This window comes from Tyto alba, unplaced genomic scaffold, assembly GCF_018691265.1.
Source record: "Tyto alba isolate M040663 unplaced genomic scaffold, T.alba_DEE_v4.0 Super-Scaffold_20000042, whole genome shotgun sequence".
Lineage (NCBI taxonomy): Eukaryota > Metazoa > Chordata > Aves > Strigiformes > Tytonidae > Tyto > Tyto alba.
Genome location: NW_024881293.1, coordinates 4589875 through 4608807, shown reverse-complemented (window position 1 = coordinate 4608807; position 18933 = coordinate 4589875). Strand labels below are relative to the sequence as shown.

The following is an 18933-nucleotide window of genomic DNA, read 5'->3' as shown; positions in this document are numbered from 1 at the left end:
CTGGCACTGGAGAGGAGCAGTTGCACACATTAGTGAACCAGCAGGGTAGTTTTGTGTGCACTTGTTTTAAAAGCTAGAGGTAATCTGCTATTATTTGAAATCAGAGGAAAGGGTTTCTTAAGAATAGGTGTGGTTTTGAAGCTGAAGTCTCCCAGAGTGGTGCCCAGTGAACACAACTGTGTCTGCACTATTGGACAGAATAATTTCAAGTGTCAGTTGACCTGTAAGTCTTCCTGCAAGCTTAGTTCTTTTTTTTTCCTTTTGCTTTTTCATAGCTTCTCCTTAAGTCTTTATTGGAACAGCAGCTTTCACTGTCCTTTGAAGGCAAAGAGCAGCTCAGAGCAGGATGAAGGTCCTGGTGGGCTGTGTCAGATATCCTGAGCTCCTAAGGCTTAACAGCAGATCAGAGCAGCAGTGGTGTTCTGAACCTGCAGAGCCTTCTGGACCCAGATAGAGTAGGGAAAGAAAGGGCCACTAAAGAAATTCAGACTTTGTTTCAGATATTTTGGGAGAGGGTTTCTTACTCTGTTTTTGAAGCCTGCTGGACAGATCTATTCTGATGCATCTGGGAAAAGTGGATTTTTTTTATGCTGGCCTATAGCCTGTCCAGGAAAACAGGGACATTTTTCCTGCTGCATTTACCACCTGTCCCCTTCTGAGATTGATTACTGGATGATGCAGTTACATTTCTGAAGGATAGACCTCCAGTAGCTGAGCCAGCTGGGTTCAAACTGTTTGATTTTTGCTTTTTAGATTCTGGCTACTTGTTCAGTGGAAGTCGACCAGCCTCGCAGTCATCTCAGTCCAAGGAATCTCCTACATCAGGTAATGCACCAGGTCTTCCGGAGCAACTGTCTGCAGGATTTGCAGTGAGTGGGTTGAAACACATGATCCAAGTTTAATTCTTTCTTCCCTGCTCACATCTCAGTGAAAATGTCAGTTTTGCTGTTAGAAATGCTGCAGAGAGAGTTCCAGTGAAGAGTGGGATTGCATTAAAATAACATGCTGTATGCGTTGGGTGTCCTTTTCCTAGGGAGAGCTCACAGTGAAATCGGTGAGACAAAGCAAGGAGCCCTTCCCTGCTCTTACAGCTGAGTTGAGATTGCTTTGATAGGAGATTTTAAACTGTTCCTCGGGCAGCTCTTTTGTTTCACTTTCCCAGCCCAAGGAGCTGCTGATTTGGCTACCCTGTCTGCTCTGCCCTTTTGCTCCCGTGTCCTTCAGTGACCTGTCTGTTGCCATCCTGACCCCAAATGGATGATTTGGCTGTTTGTGCTGTGTAAGTGTTTGCTGCTGGAAATGCAGTCACAGCCTGGGCTGGTGCCATTGTGCAAACCTCCTTACATCCCCATACACTTCCCCAACAGCCTTTAAAGCACATGCCAGAACAGTTAATTTACCTGCAGAATCGCATGTGTAACACAGGCTGTCCTGAATGGACACAACTGAGCAGAGAGAAAGCTCACCCAGCTCCTGATAAACCCATCTCTAGTCCAAGTCCTTCTTGAGTGTACCAAAGTGCATGTGGAATTTCTGCACGTTTTGCAGTGTGGGAACTGGAATGAATAAAGAATTGTAGTATGAGATATGTTGGACGTTTGCAACTCCCATTCCCTTTTCTTGTAGAATTGTTAAAGTAAACCGTGCCTGTTGTTTTGGGATTATAATCTCATTATTTTCTCTTTGGGCATGTTTCCATTTCAGAGCACTTCTCCCTGCTGTCAGGCAGCTGTGCTCCCTCCCGCATCCCCTCTCCAGCACCATCGGTGGCTGGCTCTGTGACTTCCAGCTCCAGTTCCTTGCGGTACCGCCGGCCACTCATCAGCCCTGCCCGTCTGAACCTGAAAGGACAGAAGCTGCTGCTTTTCCCATCGCAGAATGAGGCTCTGCTCACCCCGACTAGCTCAGAGGAGCACACCCACTCAGACAGCAACATCTTTGCCACCGAGTTGTCCTTGCCAAAAAAGAACCTCAGCGAGCGGGGAGTGCATGGTATGCTGGCAGCCTGCTGCACTCGGAAGTGCCTTTGTAGGAAAGTTGGCTTGCAAGCAAAGCCATGCATCATCTAGGCCACGCAATAGATGGGAAACCTTCAGGAAAAGCCCAGATGGTGATTACTGGTGGGCTACCAAAGCTCCCTTAAGAATCCACTGGCCTGGAGAGCTTCTTGCCAGCCAAAACAATGTCTTTTTTGCACTTACTGGTGTTCTGGGGATACTACTGCCACTGCCTTCACCCTTGTTTGGGTAACTCCTTTAACCATGGATGTGGTGACGCTGATAACGGACAGTGTATGAGACAAACATGCAGGCAACTTCTTCTGCACAGCAGTGAAATTTGCCTTTTGTTTCCAGCTCCTGTCCTCAATCCTTTCATGATTTACCAGGCAACCATGCATTGCTCATGTCTAGCTTTAGTCTGGTAACTTCTACTTCTGGCTTGTACTACTGGTGCCTTCTGAATTTTCATGTCTTTTTCTCCTTGCAGATAGGAGATCTGCTATGGAAGGAGGGAGTCTTTGCAGTAGTAATTCCATCAAAAAGGAGAATCACTCATCACATTCATCTACCTGTGTGGTAGACACAACTACCAAAGGGGAGGATTTGGCAGGCTGGAGAGGTAAGTGCAAGTCATGTGAATGCTTTGTATGTATATGTGAGCATTTCTGTGAGGGTAACTGAGATCTTTCCTGTGCTGTAGTAGTGATCTGGACTTGAGATAAATAAATAAGTAGTAGCAAAATGGATCTTCTCCTTGCTATTCTAAGCCCTTAATAAGGTCATTCCCATTCATTGGGCTGTCTGAGGAACACTGGACAGTATGCTAAACTGAGACAGAAGGAAAGGGGTGGGGATGTGAGCGTTAAGAAGGGCAATGAGGTGAAAATGGAACCAAAGAGGGCAGTGGAATCTTTCCTGAGAGGAGAAGTGCTTCAGCAATTTCTGCTCCTGGTGAAAACGTTGGGCAAAGAGAGAGAAAGAGAGCACAACATATGTTCACTGTTTTTTATCTCATCAATTCTTTAATATCTCTTACTACTATTCCCTTTTTTTCCTTTGTGTTGTCCTCTTCTACTAAGGTCATTTTGGTAACTCCGTTCTCCGAGGCCTGCTAGCTGTGAGTCTGACTCTCAATGCTATCTTCACATCAGCCTATGTCTACCGGAGCCTGCGTTGATTTGTGCCAACACTCCTTTCTTTCTGGTTCCACCTGCATCTGAGGAGATAAGAAGAATTCAACCATGGCTTCGTGTCTAATGGCCGTGCCACTGGTGCATGCTGTTTTCTAAAAAACTACCATATGCTCAACTGTCATGACAAGGAACCCAGGTAGCTGCTGCCATCACTTCCAGGTAGAACATATTGCAGGATTGTCACTGGAGGTGGCAGGCAGAATTCCTGGAAAGCTCCAGTTTGAAGCAAGAGGGCAGTCAAATGTCCCACGCACTTTCTTTCAAAGGAACTGACCTGAGACACAAGCCTGAAGATGTGTAAGCTACGTTTTTGGGAACCTATCCCCAGCTCTTCTTTCTGACATACTAACCTCATGCTGATGGTGCTGATAAAATGAGGAGAATTAGAACAAAAGAGCAGGGAAGAGGGATGGCTTAGTAGCTGGTGCTGGGCTTTGGCTACTGTAACAGCATTCCCAGCCTCTTTGCCCTGTGATTCCTCTTCTCTCTTCCCTTTGGCACCCTCCTCTAAATTATCAGTGAATTTTCTTTAGTTGCCTTAAGCTTGCCTAAGCACTTGGGTGACCTTGGCTGCTCTGTCATTCTTACATCTTTTATGTCCACATGCTTCCACCTGGGATGTGCCCTGAGGCCACTTTCACCAGTTGTCATTCTGGTCTTGCTGGTTCCCAGAAACTGTCTGTACTTACCTCCAACCAGCACTGTTGCTGTAGGTATGCACAAACCCCAGACAGACTTGCTTTTGTGATTTGCATTAGAAAGAGGAAGCCTGCACTTTGCTTTACCCAGGAGGCATTAATTCTGTTACAATTAATTCTGCAACAAGAAAGGATCCCTATGTCTTTTGAACCATAGTCAAAAGACTTCAGCTCACAACTCTGACTGCTGGTGTTTTCACTGAGTTCTTGCTGCAAATCGCACAAATCTGTTCTATTAGGAGATGTGTGAGGAGCTGTCTTGATTGTATACATTTCTTCAGAAACCTGATGCCTCAGTGTGATATCAGGATTTACTAAGTAACCATTTAAGGTATTTCTTAGTTAAATGCCAAGGTGTTAGCGGTCACAATCAAGAATAGAACTTATCTACACAAAGCAGATAAGCAGGCACTTCTTTATTCCAGCGCTGGGGAACACGGGGGATAACTCCGCCAAAGACATGTTCGTCGATAGGTACAAAGCACAACATATTTATACACTTTTTCAACAGAGTCATAGTTACATAAGATCAATAATTCCATAACGTTTAAGCTGACCTTTATAATGATTGGCTTTTAGTTACCTCTCCCTACCTATATTCCTATTCTGCAGAAATCATTGGTCATCCTCACTAATTGATTTAAATAGAATGGGGGGAGGGCAATGATTAGCATATTCATGTTATTTCTTGGAGATTATTATCATATGCAAATGTCTCCAACGCATGCATGGTTATGCTGGATGGGGGTCTCTGTTGGTCGTTGATAGTCTTCATCACTGTGTCTGCTGATTGAACTCCATCCTTGCGCATGCTCATTCCACCTTTGGTTAATGTTCACCTCTCCCTTGCCCAATCTTTCCAACCAAACCAGTTTTCCTCAGGTACCTATTGTTTCAAGTCAAGATCCATAACCAGTACCCATTACGTTAATTCAGAGTCCATGACGATTCTTATAATGTTCAAAGTACACAGCATACTAGTTGCTTAATCCTAAGGGCCTTAGTGTACTTTATGTTCTCAGAGCTACTGTAGCTTCATGTTAAAACAAAATCATATTTTTAAACTAAAATCAAAATAATATTCTAGGATTCAAACTATTTTATTAAGGTAACTGCAACAAAGGTATTCTCAGTGAGAAATGCCAAACCTGCTTCTGGACAATTCAGCCTTTTGGATAGATTTTTCTTTTCTAACCCAATGGAAGTAGCCCTGGGTTTTCAAAAGCAGTAGATAATTTGGGTACTTCTGCTTTTGGGTGTGTCTTCAGCATTACTTAGAATTCAGGTGCCAGTTAAGAGTCTTGTACTGAATACTCAATATCATTTAGTACATCTTAGGGGAAAAAAAAAATCCTTGGTCTTTATATTTTGATTCTTAAATCCCAAGTGCAGAGACAAGATTTACCAATATGTCAAGGATACCTGCTGAAAAGAGAGCCAACTGACATTAGCTGTGTATTTCCTGAAGCAGGACTGACTCTGTTCGAGTTTTCCTATTGTTTCTTTCTTTGGACTCCATTACCTCAAACTTAATTTCTCTTTCCTCTTCCCTCACCCCATTGTCTTGTGTTTGCATCTTGAATTAGTGTTACGCTTACTGTGTCTTTTCCTCCCTTTCAGTTCTGCTGATGTTCCCTCTACTGTACTCTTGCATGTGCACCGAAACGAAGTGTGTCTCCTCTGATAATTCCCTGCTTTGAACCTAAAATTCCCACCTCGGAGTGACCATCACCCTTCCTTTTTTTTTTTTTCGTTGCATGTTTTAATTGAGTTCCACTCACAGCCTCATCATGTGAGGAATAGTCAGACTCTAATCAGAATGCTATCTGACAGATTAAATGGGGCTTTATTGCAGGTGATGTAAGCATGGGAAATTAAGTCTCCCTTTGCATCTTCCATTTCTTCCTGCGTTGTTTTAGCAGCCCGCTCCCAGCCGCTGCTCCCCATCCTCCCTTGTAGTGAGGCCTGCTCATTGCCTACTCTGCATCTTACCGGCAGGGGACAGAGCTCTGCCCACATGTGCTGATGTGAAAGGCTGTGGAGATGTCACTCCTGAGGCTGCATCTTTGTCTCAGCCTTTCTAGAGCATTGGCAAGGCACCTCCTGTACAAAGGCCTAGGTCCGGGATAGAGACCTGCAGCAGAAAGATGGGCTGCAGGTTGAGGATTAATTCTTTTGTAACTTGCACGAATTGTTACTTGCAGCTGAATCGGACCCATAACCTTGCTGTTAAGAGATTTTTGTCCCTTTTATAGATTTCTTCAGGCTCACTTAAGCATGTGCGTAGGCGAGATGTTAGTAGACCAACTTGCAAGCTTCTATTTAGACCTCTGCTGTTTGAATTTGACGATGTCCTGGTACAGTGTGTGACATCCCATTTGTGGATCCTTGTCCTGACTTCCAGCATACCCAGGAGCCTCCTATGCAGAGACAAGCCTGCCAGAGAATACTGGGGGTTTGCTTGTCTTTATTATGCCAACAGATGTGCACTGTGACTTCACGTATGCAAACTTTCCACTTTCACCTCCCAGTCTGCACTGAGTTTTACCATCACACTCACCTGGAGTCCAAGTTGGTCTCTGTCTCTACCAGATTGCAATACAAGTTTCCTCCTCCTTTCCAGCAACCAAGGAGCTGCAGCCTCTCAACACACTTCTTCTTGCCCGTATTCCAGAACAGGAACACTTTAACATGTCACTGCACTTCTGAATCTACTCCCTGAAACTGTTCTTGGAAGGGTGTTTGGTGACCTTGTCCAAAGCAATTTAAAGACTCTGGATTTTATTGCTGAAGAGGGAAGACAACCAACTTTTTCATTCTGGTGCTAGAACACTCTCCAGTGGTGCTGTCATGGTTGTGAAGCCTTCGCTTGAATAGTACACACGAGTACACGGGGGTGTGGATGTGGGTGTGCATGCATATATATAAAAACATTTGGAGGGTTTCTTCATTTTAAAAGATCTGAGCCCATGTTTGTCTTTATATTGTTGGCCTTAATCTAGCTCTTAGATACTGTGTCTATCTTGCTGACGTTTTCTATATGAGGCTGGTTTGGAGGAAACAAAAGAGTATCTGGTCCCCCTGTGAAAATCTTTGTGACTGATGATGTTGATCTTCATACAGTGTTATTCAGGGGTGAAATTTTATTTTTTTAATGTTTTTCCTACTGTAAAAACTGTTGGAGTGTATGGAATGGAAAAGATCATTACAAAATGGTCTGATAAAGACTTGAGCATTACCTAATAATACCAACAATTAATGATCAGATGGGATATAAATGAACTTAATTTCCAGACCTTTTCCATTACCTACCTTCCCTTGAAATGCCCAGGTACTTTTTCTTCAGATATGGGCTTGTTAAGCATATTCTGAGACCTTGTAGAGACTTTTGATTATTTTGCTGTTCCGAATTAGGAAGAATTTGGATTCTAGAGTCTGGTTCCAGTTCTGCAGTCTGGGTAGTGTGGCAGAGGTGACAAAGATTATGTACATATCTGTTTGATGGGATAGAGAGAATTGGTAGAACGAATTGCTGATTTCAGAAGGTCGTATCTTTTTACATAAAATTTTAAGACATGAAATTGGTCACTGTGTCAATGTGAAAAAAACCTCATTGCTGGCATATGTAGGCCAGATTCACTGAATTTTAGGCTGTCTGCTCAAGCAAAAAATTTGGCCTGTGAATGTTTTATTCCCACTCCTTTTTGGGTGATGGGAACATCTGTAGAACACTGATGAACTGACTGGGTTCCTTAAAATGGAGCAGCTGGAATCAACGGCTTGCACTGCCTGTGGATGCTGCTATATTTTCTCTTCCATGCACCATTCCTGGAAATAACTATGGTCTTAACCTCCCTGAGAGACATTTGTTAGAAGACTAGAAAGGGCCAATTTGGCCAATACTTTTTTTTTTTTTCTATTAAATACATGTTGCATCCAGAAATGATCATCACTGTGTCCTGTGGTGGGAGTAAGGGACAGAGTACTTTTGGATGAAGTGGGTATCTGGAGAGGGTGAGGAGGGCAATTTTGAGTCCTAAACCTTATTTCCTGTGAAATACTGTATGTCATATATGTATACTTGTCTGGGGAGCTCTAACACTGTACAGTTTGGTTAAATGTTCTCCAAGGGAGGAGAAGTTGTTCTTCAGAGGTTTTTAGTTCATGCTTTGTGTTTAAAGAAGAATATTTTTCTTTAAAAAAATTAAAACGGCTAAGTTTTCACCCTAGTGTGATTCTGTTTCTTGGGGAACTGAGTATTTTGGGGGGAAAGGGAGACAGTATTTGTGCTCGTGTGTGTGTCTGGTCAGATTTGATCTCTTCACTCTTTTAAAGCTAACAAGAATGAAGAGAAAGCACAAAGTTCTTTGAGCTTCCCCAAAGCAAGGAGAAGCTGATGACCATGATCTGGAGATAGAGGTGGAAGCGGAAAAGTACACTGTTAATGCTTTGAAGGCTTTCCATCAGTTAAAAGGGAAGTCACCTCCTGCCATTAACTGATGTTCTGAACTTCTCCCTGGGTGCCGCCGCACCCCTGTGGGGACCCTGCTGTCTTCAGCTCCTGTAGGATAGGGACTGTCATTTAAGTACCTGTTTCCTCAGAACCCTGACCTCAGCTGACACCGTAGGGTCACATGGTAATGCCCACACTATTTTGTTTTGTCTGGATTTTCAGTACTTTGGTAGGCGAGGAGGAGGGGTGTAAGGGAGGTACTGAATGCAGGTGCTTTGGTCCTGATCCAGTCATCTTCCAGACGTGCATCTGTCAGCTGGAAAGCCAGGAGGATGATTTATGTGGGTAAGGATGGGCCACATGTAAGGGGATTTTCAGTGAAGCCCCAGAATTCGTCCCAAAATACGCCCAGTCACAGAGCGTCAGCGCCGTTCAGTTGTATGCGCACCTTAAAATTTGTGCTCATTTCACACTTAAGGGATTTTTTTCGTCTGAGATGGGTGCCGAGAGTCTTCCCAAGATTTTGCTTTTATGTATTATAGTCTTTATGTTTTTATTTTGTAGTGTAAATGAAGAGACAAGTAGCATAAGCTTTTAGACATAGGCTTTATGAGCACAAGCTTCAGAGGCTGAAGTTTTCCTCCATTTATACTTTCATGACTCGTGTTTCGTTAAAATGTGCTGCTAATTTTTTTAAGACCTGGCAATGTATTCTGTCTTGCCTTGTATTGCTGTGAAGGAGGGGATGCACTTCTCAGACACCCTTCCTCTCTCTTCTTTTTCTTTCACTGTTTGGTTCTGCAGTCTGTTTTTATTTTCAGCAGTGGTGTTATGTTTACTTTCTTTTCCATTACACAGGGCTAGCAGAAAAAGAACTAACCTGTGGTCATACAGGTGAGTCTTCCTGTGCCCCATCAAAGAACTTCTTTCTCTGCTGTTGGCAGATTTGTTATAACCAGTAGGGATGTTTCATTCTCAATAATTTAAATATTTCCATCTGGCGCTGTGAAAGTTTTCTAGTCAAAGACCTGTACGGCATTTTTCAAATACGAGACACGACAGAACTGTTTGACCCACCACTATTAAGCTACTTTTGGTAGTTTTTGTGAAGTGAGAACAACAGCCTGATAGTCATCAATGTTTTCCTTCTGTTTCTTAGCTCTATACAACTTTTGGAAACGAGGAACTGATTCCTTCCAGACTAGTGAGTCATGATTTTTTTTAAATTAAGGATTGTTGGTGGGGTTTTTTTGTTTTGTTTTGTTTTTTAAATAATTAAGGGTGATCAAAGAAACACTTTTCAAAGAAGGACATGTGTTTCAATTAAATTACTGACATGATCCCACTATTAATTCTTTACAAACAGATGTATTTGGAAGCATTTAGTGGGTTGTAGTGCTTGCATGAATGCGATGGGGATAAAATGAAGCTTGCTGTGGCCCAGGGCTCTACTCCTCTGCCATTCCCACCCCTGGTACCTGCACAGTTGGGCTGAGCCCACGGCTGCCCTTGGCCCCTCAGGGCTGGGGCACCAGCTGGGACAGTGGAGAGGGGGTGCGGGGGTGGCTGTTTTTGCATCTCGAAGTGATAGATAGGCGCGCAGCTGAGCACCTCATCTCACCCAAATGGTAAGAGTCCGTCTATCCATCCATCCATCCATCCATCCATCCATCCATCCATCCATCCATCCATCCATCCATCCAGTTTTACTGCTGGTGCTGCCCCTCGCCGACAGCACCGAGCTTTGCCGGCGCTGGCCCCTCAGCTCCGCTCCCCCCAGCCCCCGCCACCCCCCGCTGGGCCGGGCGCCCCTTTGCTTTTGCCCTCGCTCCCCTCGGTGTATTTGGGTTGGCGAAGTCAAAGCGCCGTCCTGACCCGCCCGCGACCCCAAACCGCCCGACCCGGGGCGAGTGGGGGGGGAGAGGGTTTAGAGGGGCGGAGGGAGGGACAGGGCTTAGAGGGGCCGGGAGCGGAGCGGGGAGCGCGGGGCCATGGGGGAGCCGGACCCCGTCGAGCGCCCGGCGGGGGCGGCGGAGGGGGAGAGCCCGGGGGCGGCCGAGGCGCCGCAGAAGCCGCCTTACTCCTACGTGGCTCTGATCGCCATGGCCATCCGGGCCAGCCCGGAGCAGCGGCTGCCCCTGAGCGGCATCTACGCCTACATCGCGGGGCGCTTCCCCTACTACCGCGGCGGCCCCAAGGGTTGGCAGAACAGCATCCGCCACAACCTCAGCCTCAACCCCTGCTTCCGCCTGCTGCCCCGCCGCCCCGGCACCGCCGCCCCCCGCCGCGGCGGCGACTGGGCGCTGGATCCCGCCTTCCACGACATGTTCCCGGGGGGGGATTACCGACGACGACGACAACGACCTCGCCGCCCGCCGCCGCCGCCTCCTCCTCCTTCTCCTCCTCCTCCTCCTCCCGCCGCCGCCGCCCGGCCCTGGCCGCTGCCCCCGCCGCCGCTCCCCGCCGCCTGCCCGCACCGTCCCTGCGTGGCCCTGCCGCTGCCCCCGAACTGGACCCCCCCCGCTTTGCAGGGGTTGCCCCACTGGCCGTTTGCCGGGGCGAGGGGGGTTCTGTGCCCGGCCGGCTTGGATCTTGGGGGAACCTGCGAGCTGGGGACCCCGCTGTCCCCCACCTTTCAGGGAAGTCCCCGGCCATGAGATTGCGCTGCCGTGGGGCGGGCGCTTTTCTGCTGGGGGGTGGGGGGGGTGGAGGGCTTTTGCACCTGGACGGAATTGCTGAGAAAGCGACTTAAAAACGCGCGGCTGGTGGAAGATCGGTCTGAGAAGCTCCTGTTGCAGTGACTGAGGTTTGCCACCTTGTTCCCCTCCTGCGGTGAGGGGTGTTTCTGTTCTGCGCCCTCTGGATTTGGGGGGTTCGGGTTAGTTGTTTGAGCCTTCGGACAAGGCAGAGGGGTGGCTGCAGAACCTGAGCAAGAGGATGGGTATCTTCTGTTTTGAAAGTACACCACGAGTCCTGTAGATGCTAGTCCTTGGAAAAGCAAAATTTGGTTCGTGCAGGGGAATTACGTTTTCAAGTGTCCTTAAACTCATTTTGGAGCTTGTCTTTCAAGGTTTGTGAAAAAGCAATATATGTATTTTTTGGGTTGGGGGGGGATGGGGTGGAAAAGAACCTAAGCAACAACACAAACAACAGCAAAACACAGAATCCACAGATCTTTGGAGTAATGCTGGGAATCTTGTGGTTTTGTATTTAAAGTGAATCTATGGGATTTTTCATACAGTAGAGTTATTTTATGTTGTTTATTATATATGTTTACGTATGTTCACTGTTAACATGGTTTTTATAAACGTTTTTTATAATTACTATGTAAGGGTCTTTTCCTCTTGATTCCAGAGGGAGTAGTTTCTATGCTTTTCCCTGAAATTAAGGGTTCAGAGACAAAATATGCTTCTAGTAAGAACAGTGGTTTAAGTTGAAGGGAGAGAAGAGTTCAAATACTGTTAAGTCAAGAGCAGCACTTGTATGTTATATTTTATGACTTGTTTAATTAATAGTACTTCCTAAGAATTGAGGCTTCAGAAAGTAAAACTATCTTGACGCTTTCTTGATCTTTGAAAGAAGGTGCAACTTAGTAGTTGTTATTTTATACTTTCTCATACTCACAAAGTGATTCTGAATGTCATCTTTAAATTTTAGCAATATGGTATAAACAGTGCTGGAAATACGGTTACATTTAGCCAGGGTGACAACTTTATGGTTGTTTTTACAGGATGCCAACGTATTAGAAGATATAGTACGTTTTAGATTCTTCAGGTTGCTTGTTGCTTTCTTTTGGTCTCATTTTTCATATAACTCCTAGTAATGTTGAACACTAAACCACTTGCTATACTTTGAAAAACTGTATTTTAACTTCGGTTATAAAATCAGTGCCTGAAGTGGAATGCAAGTACATCAGAATTGTCGCATTTTGAAGCAGGTGGTAAGTCTGTATGTAATTGAAAAAAAAAACCACTGCTAGGGGTTTTATTTTAAATAATAGATGGTTCTGTTCTGTTTTGGCAAAGTTTTTATGCCCCTGCTGTGGTTTAGAGCACACGTGAACAATACATGTGTGTGAAACTACAGCTGCTGAATTTTGACCTCTGCACTGCCATTAATTCCACTGCACACAAAATTATTAAAATAGGAGGAGTTTCTGCAAGTCTGACTTTCTTTGTGATTCTCACAGGTTGTTTTATCAGCTCAGCACCATATGCACGTTATTGACCCTGATGATGTTTCAGCTGATAATTGTCTTTTCTGTAAAGCAGACCTTACTCTTTAGAGCTTAAAAGAGTAAAAACTGTTTTCTTCTAAAGTACTTCCGTTTTAATCTAGAACAATGAATGGAGGCATGCATACAAAGAACAAATCAATCTGTTTTCTTGGATAATCATTTTGGTTCTAATAAAATTGCCTTCAGGGCATGGTATACCTGGTGTTAATACAAATAAACCCAGTATTTCTTCTTTGTTATTTCTTCTTCCTATTCCATTGTAGGTAATGTGTAAAGAATGAAAATGTCCAGAGTCACATGTGAAATTTATTGTGCGCTCGTACATTATTAACTAATTGTTTGCTCAGGTATTAAATAATTGTTTACTCAGGTATTAAATAATTGTTTGCTCATGCATAAACTAACTTTGCCCTCATGCATGAACCTGTTGTGTGCTTATGCATGAACTTTTAGCTCATACATGGATTCATCATACCTTCACGCATAAACTAGTTGCTTGTGTGTAAACTAATTGTGCCATCCTGCTTTCAGAGCATGATGTAGCCAGCATTAGTAAGATGGACCTGGACCCTAATACTATCTTCTTTCTACTCTATTGCATACATAACTTGTGAAGGGTGAAAGTGTCTGCTTTCTTTTGTGTGTGTATGTGTGTGTGTGCATGCACTTTCATACACGGATCTTGTAATGGTTTGAGCTCTGAGGGCAACTGAGCACCATGCAGCTGCTCACTCCTCCCTTGCCCCTAAGCAGTGAGAAGGAGAAAATAAGTAAAGGCTTGGGATTCAAGATAGGACAGGGAGGAATGAATCATCCACTATGGTCACAGGCAAAAGACAGACTTGTTAGAGAAAGAAAAGAACATAAATTTAATATAGACACTAACAACAACAACAACACTTAACAGACAGAGTAGGACAGTGAGAAGCATTACCACATCTTGAAAACACCTTCCCCTCACCCCTCCCTCTTCCTGGGCTCAGCTTTGCTCCCAGTTTCTTCTACCTCCTCCACCCAGCAGCACAGGAGTAGAGAATGGAGGTGCAGTTAGTGCTGCTGCTTCTTCCATCTCGGGGAGGGGGAAACTTCTGGAATTTCTTTCCCCTGCTCCAGCATGGTCTCCCTCTCACAGGAAACAGTCCTCCACAGCTTTTTTCCAATTTGAGTCCCTTCCATGGGCAGCAGTGTTTCCCTAGCTGCTCCCGTATGGGCCCACCCCCACATGCTGCTGTCCTCCCAGCACCAAACTACAACAGTGGGGGCTGCTTTTTTTTTTTTACAGGGTCGTGGCCTCCTTTGAGTGTTGTCACCTGAGAAGGTGTGGGGGCTCCCATGGACTGTATGTCAGCATCTGCTCCACCGATGTCCTCTATGGGTGGTGGGGGAGGGCAGCCCTGCCATCTCACCACAGGATACGGGGGGGGTCTCTGCTCCAGCACACCTTCCGCCCCTTCTTTCTTTCTCCATTCTTCCACTGACCTTGGTGTTCACGTAGATGTTGCAGCTCTACCTGTTAGGTCCCCTTCTTAAATATGTTATCACAGAGGTGCAGTAAATTGGTTCGGCCTTGGTGCAGAGATGGGTCCCACTTGCAGCCAGGGAAGCTTTGAGAAGCTTCTCACAGGGGTCCACCGCTGTATCCCTCTCCCCTGCTACCAAAAACCCCATAGTCAAACCCAGGACAGATCTCCAGAACTAGCAGTAGAAAGAAAGAAAGTCTTGGAGAAGATTTGCTCAGGGTTTTCTCTGTGGCCTTAGCTGTAGTGCCACTGGGACAGGCACCCTCACTCTCTGGCTCCATCACACCCTGACCCCATGAAGAACGGAATTTTCAGATTTTCTCTTTCCCAGGTGAAGGTCCAGTGCATGGATCTCCTTAGAAATCCTGGGGTGGGCTGTGGCCCTGAGTGCTAGGTGGCCCTGTTGCAAGCAAAACAGTCTTGACTCGGGGAATTTTTGCATAATTGAATTTATTGCCAGTTTGTATAACTGGTCACTGATTCAGATACTGGGAAAAAAACCCCACGTAAATAAGCATACACTTAGGGGAATGCCTTTCCTCCCCCTTCCCCAGGCTCAGTTTAAATCAAACACCTATACTTCTTCCTAATCTCAATTTTCCTCGTTTTTGCCAAGAGTTGTGCTCAATCCATCCAAATTCATTTGGGGAGGTAACAAGTGGTGCAAGAGGTTGATGATGTGCATAAGGATTTCTGGTTGTTGCTCTTGGTGCTTTTTACTGTTTTTCTGTCACATGCGGGCTGCAGGCTCTCAGTGGGGTGTCTCCATCCCAGTCTGGGGGTCATCCTAATTGTGCCCTCCTGTGTGAATGCAGTAAAGGCTGCAATTTATGCCCAGTATAAACTGCAAAACTAGGGCCCATGAGGGGAATTTTTGAGGAGGTTTATCTTGCCTTTTTTTATGTGGAATACCTGCTCTTGGTGAGGAGAAAGTTTCTGAAGGGCCAGTTAATAATTTTCCCTAGGTAACCTCATGTTACCCAAAGGTCTGGGCTCAGCAGGGGGGTGCAGTGCCCTCCCCTCAGCACCTGGCAGCACATGCAGCTGCAGCTCGTCTGTGCTAATGAGACCCAGAAGCTTCTTTGCAGGCACTGCTGGGCCCCGGGAGGGGGCTGAGGGGGTGCCTGAGGGGCCGAGTTGGGGCCTGGGGGGCCCTCGCTGGGCTGAGGGCCCTCACTCGTCTGCACCCGTGGGTCCCTGCTAGCTCTTGGTTTCACCAAGGTGTCTGTGCAGTGGAAACCAGACCTGAACTGGGGGTTGCTTTTGGAGCACGTTGCCTGTGACCCCAGCAGTTTCCTGGCAGGGAGTAGATGCAGGTAAGTGGTGGCAACTTCTTACTTTCATAATGGCCTGCTTTACGACTTGGCTCTCTCACACAGGGTTGCGTGAGGGGAGTTTTCTGCCTTCCACGCTGTGGGTGCTGTCTTCTGTGTGCTCCCACCAAATGCACAGATAAAGTTATTTTTATGTGTCCTTTAGTAAAGATAATTTCTGCCCCTGTTGTTCTTCTTGAAAATAAGAGATTATGAGGAGCGTATTAAGCGTATTTTGTAGGCTGAACAAAACAGTCCAAGTGGTTTGCTAGGAGGTGTGCCCATGGCTCACAAGGCACTCAGCAGCATTGGCTCTACATGGGTATAGAGGAATTTGTTCCAATTTCTACTTAGTGTATGTTGTGGTGGCAGCCACTGGCTTCATTCCTCAGCCAGGAGCCAGCTGAGGTAGGCAGAAGAAAAAAATAGTTTCTATTTACAGCTATTTACAGCAGCTTACAACTAAGCAAGCATTTTACATCATGAGTTATCCAGCTTGTGTAATCCTGCATGTAGGAAGAAATGGATGTGTCATACTCAAAGTGGGCTTTGTTGTTTTTTTGTGGCTTTCTTTGGGTTGTTATTTCCTGTTTTAACTTTCAGACGACTCTGTAACTCTAGTGCGCAGGCAGCACAGGATTGGACCTGACAACCTCAGGTATCTAGCAATGGAGTGTCTGAGGTATCCCTTCTCACATGAGATGATGAGCACAGTAGAAATTACTAGTTACATCTGGTCCAAGGTTTTCAAAACTAATTAGTGGATTTGGGTCCTGGATACACGATACTCTCGAGGTGTTTGAATATCAAGCATTTAAAAGTGTTTCAATTGGTACAGTTGCACTTAAATTTGGGAACAGCTAACATTATTAATCCACTGACTTTGCTGATTTAGTAGCTGGAAGTTCTTCTGTATGTCTGAAATCCTTCAAAGACTGTTTTATCCTTTATGTGTGATTCAGTAAGTACATGATCTTCCCAATCAACTTTGGCTTTTAAAGGAGTTGGGGAAGGGAGGTGTTTGTGATATTTGGGGGTGGGGTATTTTGGTTGTAAAGGGTTTTTTTTTTTTTTTGTTAAGTTTTCAGAATTTTCTGAAGCAGCTCTAGTTTTTAACTCTTCTGGATGTGTTTAATTATAACTATAGTTTACCAGCAGACTTCTGTGTCATAGTCTTGACAGCTACAGTACTCAGATCATTGGTAATTTTATCCAAAAAATGTTTACTGTCTAGAAAGGGAAATTGTGGTTAGTATATTAGCCTGTGCTTTTTGTTATTACAAATATGTAGCAAGAGCTTTGTTTGTATGTTTGGTTTCTGAAGAACAGGAAATAGAGGTGGATGGGGCTAAATCCTGAAAGATCATACTGTGTATTAGAAACTGGATTTCTGAGTGCTAAGATAAATTTTCTTTCCTGATCTTTGAGCACCACTTCTGGTTGAAAAGACAGATTTCTCAGTATTAAGTGGCAAAGGTCTGAAGGGATAGTGGCAGTGGTGTAGTAAAGAAAAGACTATCCTTGTCTAATGCCTGGTGTATATATTTCCCCACCACTTGTGTGAATATACGTGGCTACATACATGTACTAGTAGTTCCTGCAACTTTGCAGAGAAACAAATGATGTTAGTTAAACTATCCCTTTCATCAGGGTAGAGCTACTATAAGCTTCACTGTATCTTGTGAGGTTCTGGTTGCACAGTACCTGTGGAATCATAAGGCAGACAAAACCAAATTCAGTGTTGTGCTAGTGCCTTTGAGCAATGGATGAAAAGTTGTGATGCATGAAATGCTGAATGTCTTCTAGGCAGTAGAGGCTGTGAAACAGAACAGTAATGCATCTGGAAAAGCATAAAAATGTAGCCTCAAGTTTCCAGTTATATCCTGGTTTAGGATGAACATTGTGAATAAATGGGCACAGGAATTCTGTGCATGAATAAATACTAATAATGTTGTAAAATTATTCAAGATAATTATAGATGCAGGAATTTTACATTGGTTCAGCTCTTGATTTTCATTTCTCTTAAAAAATATACAGGTCTCAAGCTTTTGAGGTCACATGGGAGGGTAAAGAGCTTTGTCTTCTCTCTCTCCAGTGGGTTCATGTGTCATGTTGGTCCTTCATTACTTTGAGCACCCTGTTTAAATTGGTGAGTGGTTTATTTGCCAGCACTTCACTGCTTCCCCAGCCATTTGTGAGTGCCACTAGATGGTGTGTTTGTGCCAGCATCCAGCCTTGGGCATCCTCATTAGTGGGGCTGAAAAGGGGTCTTTGGTGAAACACCTCTGCCTTTCCACTCCCTCTGGAAAATGAAACAATAAATACATGTTGGAACAATGTCAAAGAGAGAGTCTAAAAGTCTGCAAACGGAGATGGGAATATGAGTTTAACTGCTATTTTCACCTGCTGTGGTTTCTCCTGCTCGCCCTTGCCCAGCAGCATCCCCAATCACACCAGGCTTGATGAATTTTTCTCAAGGTTATGGGGCCTATGGGCAGGTACAGTCAGATGTAGGTGGAATTTATTTTATTTCTTATAGTAGGTATGCACATGGCTGAACTATCTGTGGTCCAAGTATTTGGGTTGCAGACCACATTTTAAGGGTCTTGTTCCTCCTCTCTTGCTGCTTACTGCACCTGCTTTGTGCTTTTTTTGAGCACGTTTGGATTGGCCACATTGCCAACAGCAAATAGGTGTCTTACAGGGATGCTTTGATGTGAATGTGACAAAAGAGTTAATCATCTCTTCTAGCTGTCTGCCTTCTCCAGAGGCTACTTCAATTGTCAGCAGACTGGTCTTTTCCAAAGCATGATTCAGAGCATTGAGATGAAGGCCCAGCTCTGAATCACTGCTTGTAGGAGTATCTCTCTTCATCAGTTACTTAAAAAGACAAAAAAACAAAGAGCCTAGGAAGACAAGCTGGCTAGCTCTGCCAACACAGGGAGGTGCTAGGAATCCCCCTCATCTCATTCAGGCACTCTCACACCCCCACACTCCTGCCTCACTTCTGTGGCTGGAACAAAACTGCAGTGTTGGCTGCATTTAAACCAGGAGGATTGTTCGTGGTTTGCATGGCTTTTTTAGGCAGCTCAGAAGTACTGGAGCCTCTCCTTTGTTTTGCATCCAACAGCAGAGGGTCTTATTGGTAAGCCTCTTTCTTTTGGGTTTGTGATTGTGTTTATAAACTTGACCTCTGCTTCTTTTTCTTCAAGCTATAGCCTTCAGTCAACATTCCTATAGGTTTTATAAATAAAGCACAGGATGGTATATCCCTTTGCAAGCGGTACAGAGGCTTTGAAAATGACTAAAGAAACTGCATTCCCCTTTCCCACCAGCAGATATCAGACTGTTTAATTCTTTTCCATTGTGTTGCCTCACATCTATCTTCCTTCCTTCACCTTTTGGTTTTAGCCATTAAAAAAAATGGGTTTATGTGTTATTAACGGTAAAAAAGATGGACAATTTACCTGTGCACAGTGCTGAATTAGTACAGATGTAAAAGACTTTCGGTTGACAAAA

The 18933-nt window shown here is 44.8% G+C and overlaps 2 protein-coding genes across 3 annotated transcripts in view; both read left to right on the top strand.

The window, feature by feature from the left end:
* Window positions 1-8115, top strand: part of TMEM201 (transmembrane protein 201) — a 31805-nt gene extending 23690 nt beyond the window's left edge. The window contains exons 8-12 of one of the 2 annotated variants that reach the window (XM_042794150.1): window positions 754-825; window positions 1705-1992; window positions 2488-2619; window positions 3080-3490; window positions 6147-8115. In XM_042794150.1, the coding sequence (XP_042650084.1) occupies window positions 754-825; window positions 1705-1992; window positions 2488-2619; window positions 3080-3177 (590 nt within the window). In that variant the 3' untranslated portion in view covers window positions 3178-3490; window positions 6147-8115. Of the gene's footprint in view, window positions 1-753; window positions 826-1704; window positions 1993-2487; window positions 2620-3079; window positions 4246-5014 lie in introns of both variants that reach the window. The other variant, XM_042794149.1, reaches the window with a different exon arrangement.
* A 2220-nt stretch (window positions 8116-10335) lies between these two features.
* Window positions 10336-12820, top strand: LOC122153623 (forkhead box protein E3-like). The gene has a single exon (XM_042794228.1). The coding sequence runs from the start codon at window positions 10336-10338 to the stop codon at window positions 10999-11001; it is 666 nt and encodes a 221-aa protein (XP_042650162.1). The 3' UTR covers window positions 11002-12820.
* The last annotated feature ends 6113 nt before the right edge of the window (window positions 12821-18933 follow it).

What these genes read in the sequence shown, in the direction of transcription:
- LOC122153623 (XM_042794228.1), top strand. Translation starts at nt 10,336, where the DNA reads ATGGGGGAGCCGGACCCCGTCGAGCGCCCGGCGGGGGCGGCGGAGGGG.